At 44.9% G+C, this 4,630-nt stretch overlaps 1 protein-coding gene across 1 annotated transcript; it reads left to right on the top strand.

Moving 5' to 3' along the window:
- Positions 1–623: 623 nt before the first annotated feature.
- On the top strand, positions 624–1,758 carry LOC125522886 (protein GLUTAMINE DUMPER 5-like). The gene has a single exon (XM_048687932.1). It carries the CDS (start codon positions 836–838, stop codon positions 1,391–1,393), a length of 558 nt encoding a protein of 185 aa, XP_048543889.1. The 5' UTR covers positions 624–835; the 3' UTR covers positions 1,394–1,758.
- Positions 1,759–4,630: the final 2,872 nt, after the last annotated feature.

Raw genomic sequence — 4,630 nt, 5'->3', positions numbered from 1 at the left:
CCCAAGGCCACTATTCAATAACCAAGCAAACGGGTACATGATAAGCAGGTTTCGGCTTAAGCTTTCTTTATGTGCGTGGAATTTATGCACCAACAGATGTGGTAGAATCAAGGCCAAGCCCAAGGCCAAACTACTCACAATCTTGTAGCAAAGGAAACTTCTAAAGTTCTATTACTTACTATAGTTGCAGTGGCTATTGCATAAATGATTGCTCCACCCAACACAACATACATGGCAACATGATTAACATTTTTGCTAATTCTCAATCTCAAATGCCTAATTTTTATTAATCGTAGTCAGCTAAGAGCACATATCACTTAATAAAAAAACCAACGTATTGAAAGCCCTCACCTGTAGCTTAACAAAATGTACGTAACTGCAATTTCTAGCCAATGCACTCCACTACATTTGAAGGAATATTAGAAAAAATGGCCAGAAGATGATCCACAGCTCTAACTAGGATTTACTGAGGGTTGGTATCAGACCGGCCTTACAATAAGACCCTTAAGTCATGCATGATCTCTGACATGACAAATACACACAAAACATTTCCTGGCGATTTCGCCTCAAAAAGGGGTGGTATCTAAAACAGAGTACACACCTCCAGAAAAGAATTCGCCCATTGATATTTTTTATTCCTCGGCATCATAAATAAACAATATTCCAATGTTTTGTGAGTATTTTTCTCCGGAGGGCCTCCTTTCCTATATATATCCACCACATTTCCCACTCACCCCCAAGACTAAAACAAGCACATGCACACACAGGAGAAAAACAGAGCAACAAAGTCATCAGGTGCAACTCCTCTGCTGCGCAACAGACACCAAGACACACCATGAGGCCCGGGGCCGAGTTCGTCACCATGAGCCACCGCGCGGGAGCGCCGACGGCGGCGCCGCATTCGACGTGGCAGTCACCGGTGCCGTACCTGTTCGGCGGGCTGGCGGCCATGCTGGGGCTCATCGCCCTGGCGCTGCTCATCCTGGCGTGCTCCTACTGGAAGCTCTCCGGGTACCTCGACGCCGACCGGGAGAAGGGCTCGGCGTCTGGCGCGGCCAGGCCGGCCATGGATTTTCTCGAGCACGTGGTGGTCATCATGGCCGGCGACGAGCGGCCCACGTTCCTCGCCAAGCCGGTCACCAGCCGGGCCGCCGAGGCGGAGCTCGCGGCCGCAACGGCTCCTGAGGCGAGCCCGCGCGCCGGCGACGACGGGCAGGAGAAGAAGGTGGACGAGCAGGGCTGCGAGGTGATCTCGCAGCTCGGAGGCGACCCCGCCGACGCGGCGAGCCGGAGCCGCGACCGCCAAGACGCGGCGAGCCACAGCCATAACAACCACCACCACCATGACCATGAGAGCAGCAGCACGACGGCACTACAAGAAAGCTCGCAATAAAAGCAGCCGCCTTTTGTTCGCTTCAGCTTTCCCTTTTTTGAGGCTGCTTTTCTTCCCCACTCCTTCTTCCTCCTCTAGATTTAGGCTGGGCTGTGTAGATTCTTGGCGTGATTGGTCAAGTGAAAATTAACGGAGATATCTACGCGAGACTTGAAAGTTTTGCCAATGGAAAGATATATGGAGCATCATGCTCTGCTCCAGTTACAGCTCTCTGAAGAAATGGACAACACTCCACACCATCATTCCCCATCTTTCGGTAGCTTACAGCACCTTTAAGTTGGAACAAATATTGATTACATTGAAATCCAAAGTGACTTGTACTGGGGGACAAGAATGAGCACTGATTGAATTCAGATTCTTTGCTTTTTGTAAATGCAGCTGTCCTGCAGCAAATCAGCAGTCCCACATGCTCAAGCAACGTAGGGATGGCACCAGGTCCGTCGGCCCACGGGCCCAGCACTCACTGCACATTTTTTTCTCTGGATAAAAAGGTGGGCCATGGTCCAAAACTTGTTCAAGAAACAAACAAGGCAGCATGAAGCAAGCCTCGTCCAGGATACAACACTCACTGCACATGACAAAAAATGAAAGCATGCCAAAAAAAAGAGAAAAAAGAAAGAGGAGCACCGCTGCGACGCCTAGGGCGGCTCAGATGGCACCTCTAGGAAACCGCCACCGGTGCCTCCTCCTCCACCCCTCTTCCCACGTTTCCGACGGTGCACCGCCGAGCAAACCACGTGGTCAGTGATGGTGGGACCATTGTTTTTGGTCGGACGTGGAGGATTCCCCGGCGCGGGCAAGCGGGCCCTACAAGCCATCGAGATTTTGTGGTCTCCCCGATGGCCCCACGTAGGCGCTCCGTGGAAGATGTCGCGGTGACGCGGGATCAAGCATCCGGTTCTGCGGGTGCGTGTCATGCCACATCAGCGGTTCGTTGCCCACGTTTAGCGGTGCATCACGTCACTGCATATGGCTTCCGCCGCAATTGGTACTACGTAAGGTAGAACCGTAGCACAGTTATAGTATCAATAACTATTAAGCAATCTTTGGAGTTGTATGAAAAGTAATTGCATCATAAGAAAATTGATGTCCTTCCATCATGGAACAAAATTGAAGTATTGGAAGCACACAAATACATCGAAAGCTATGTAATTTCTAGGTTGCAAGTTATATATGGAAGCAATATCAAGATAAGAATGATTGGATGTCGAAGTGAAGGTAACTAATAAGTAGACAGCTATATCAACTAATTAATGGATGGTTGCCAAATATGACATTGCCATACAGCATTGATCACGATAATCTGGAACCATTTCGAGTGCTCATTTTAGAACCACAATCTTTGGTTCTAAAATGAAATTGTTCCCATGCATCCACGAAGAACTTCCGGATTAATACAAACTTTGGATTTTCTTTGCTTCTATTTTATGATCGAGCGAAATAAAGCATTGTTGATTTCTTTGCGGCGACGAGTTAATACAAAGCTGGAAGGTAAATGAAAAACACATTTAACAATCCATCTCTACCTCTATCCACATTCCGCACACAAAATCAATTAATTTTTAACTCCTTCCTTGAAAAAAAACTGCACTAATAAAGTAATAATATTGTAACCCCATAATTTAGAAACCTTGTTTATTTCTATTAAAAAATAACAAGATAAAATATTTAATGATCTCCCTCATGAAGCATACTATTCAATAACAAGGTTGGTAGCTTAAATTTCGTTATGTGCCTGGAATTTATGCACTAACACACGTGGTAGAATCAAGGCCAAACCCAAAGCTAAACTATTCACAACCCCGTGCCAAAGGAAACTTTTGAAGTTCTTAATACTTTAGTTGTAATGACTAGTGCATGGATGATTGATCCATTCAGCGGTCCCTCTTGCCTAACTATTTGAACCCAACACAACATAGCTAATTACTTAGTTAACATTTTTTTTCCAATTCTCAACAGTTTATTTTTATTTTATCTTTGTTAGGTAAAAGCATCAACGCTTGTTGCAAAAGTGAATTACTGAAAGCGCACAACTATAGCAAAATGTACATAATTGAATATTCTAGCCAGTAAGTTATGTACCAAGCGATATCAGGATAGAGGATGCTTGTAAGTTGATCAAGAAGGTCTGACGGGAATTTAATTAGTATTTAGCAAATTAATGATTAATAACTCCTTAAGTCAGCTTAGTTCACTTCCTTACGAGTGGATGTACAACCCACCCATTGAAGTTCAAGTCCTCACATGCACCGAGTTTGGGTTCTTACTATTGAAAACAAAAAAATGTAGGGTCACCCAAAAAGTAACAACTTATCTAGTCAATTGACGTAATATGAATTGATGCGTCAACAACATATAGCATTGACCCGTATCCTCGGAAGCCGTCTCTAGTGCTCATTCTAGAACTACGATTGCTGGCTCTAAAGATAGTTACATTTATCCGGAGAGAACTTTGCATTAATCTAATGGAAGATCTGGAGAATTTTCGTTACATCTATTCCCTGTTGACTTCTTCTCACCAACTACTTTATGTGAAAATCTAAGCCGCGGAGGGAACTGAATAACATACTTTATATTCCTCATTGCAAAGAATAATCTACAATTCATGACCCCACCCGCATCGCGAAAAAAGGACTCACCTCTCTCCGCCCCTCCTTCCAAGAAAGAACGCATCAGAAGTTGAAACCGTTTCGCCATGACAATCTTACCCCCATATAACCACATTCCCCTCGACCATATCCCACCGGCATTCAACTCGCCTGTTTTGCCTCGCCGTGCTTTTGGCCGAAATCACGGATGCGGTTACTGGAAGGAGAGTCAAACATCGCTGGCACTGAGTGGATTAAATTAACCAGTTCCTCTACAAACATGGGTATAACGAGAAGTTCTCCCATCGATCGCACCTCCGTTTGTCTGTGACGAAAAAATCACACCATGTTTTCATGATCAGAGGCGGAAACCCTATGCCAAAATAACATGTCATTCGAAAATTGATACTGCCTTTGACATTTGATACGACAACTTGACACTAAAGGGGTGTATCTCTTGCAAATATCTAGCAACAGAGTTCACAGCTCCAACCAAAAAAAATCCCTTTGGTCTTTTGATATTCCTTGGCGTCACAAATGGACAGTACCCCCTGAATAAATAAATAAATAAATGAAGAATACTGTGGAGTTTTGTAAACATTTCTCCCCACCTCTCCTATAAATACATCCCATTTCCCTCTCACCCCTC

This window comes from Triticum urartu, chromosome 7, assembly GCF_003073215.2.
Source record: "Triticum urartu cultivar G1812 chromosome 7, Tu2.1, whole genome shotgun sequence".
Taxonomy (NCBI): domain Eukaryota; kingdom Viridiplantae; phylum Streptophyta; class Magnoliopsida; order Poales; family Poaceae; genus Triticum; species Triticum urartu.
The sequence above is the reverse complement of the archived record's forward strand: the minus strand, read 5'-3'. Positions and strand labels throughout refer to the sequence as shown.

Coding starts and splice junctions, on each gene's coding strand:
- LOC125522886 (XM_048687932.1), top strand. CDS start 836: ATGAGGCCCGGGGCCGAGTTCGTCACCATGAGCCACCGCGCGGGAGCG.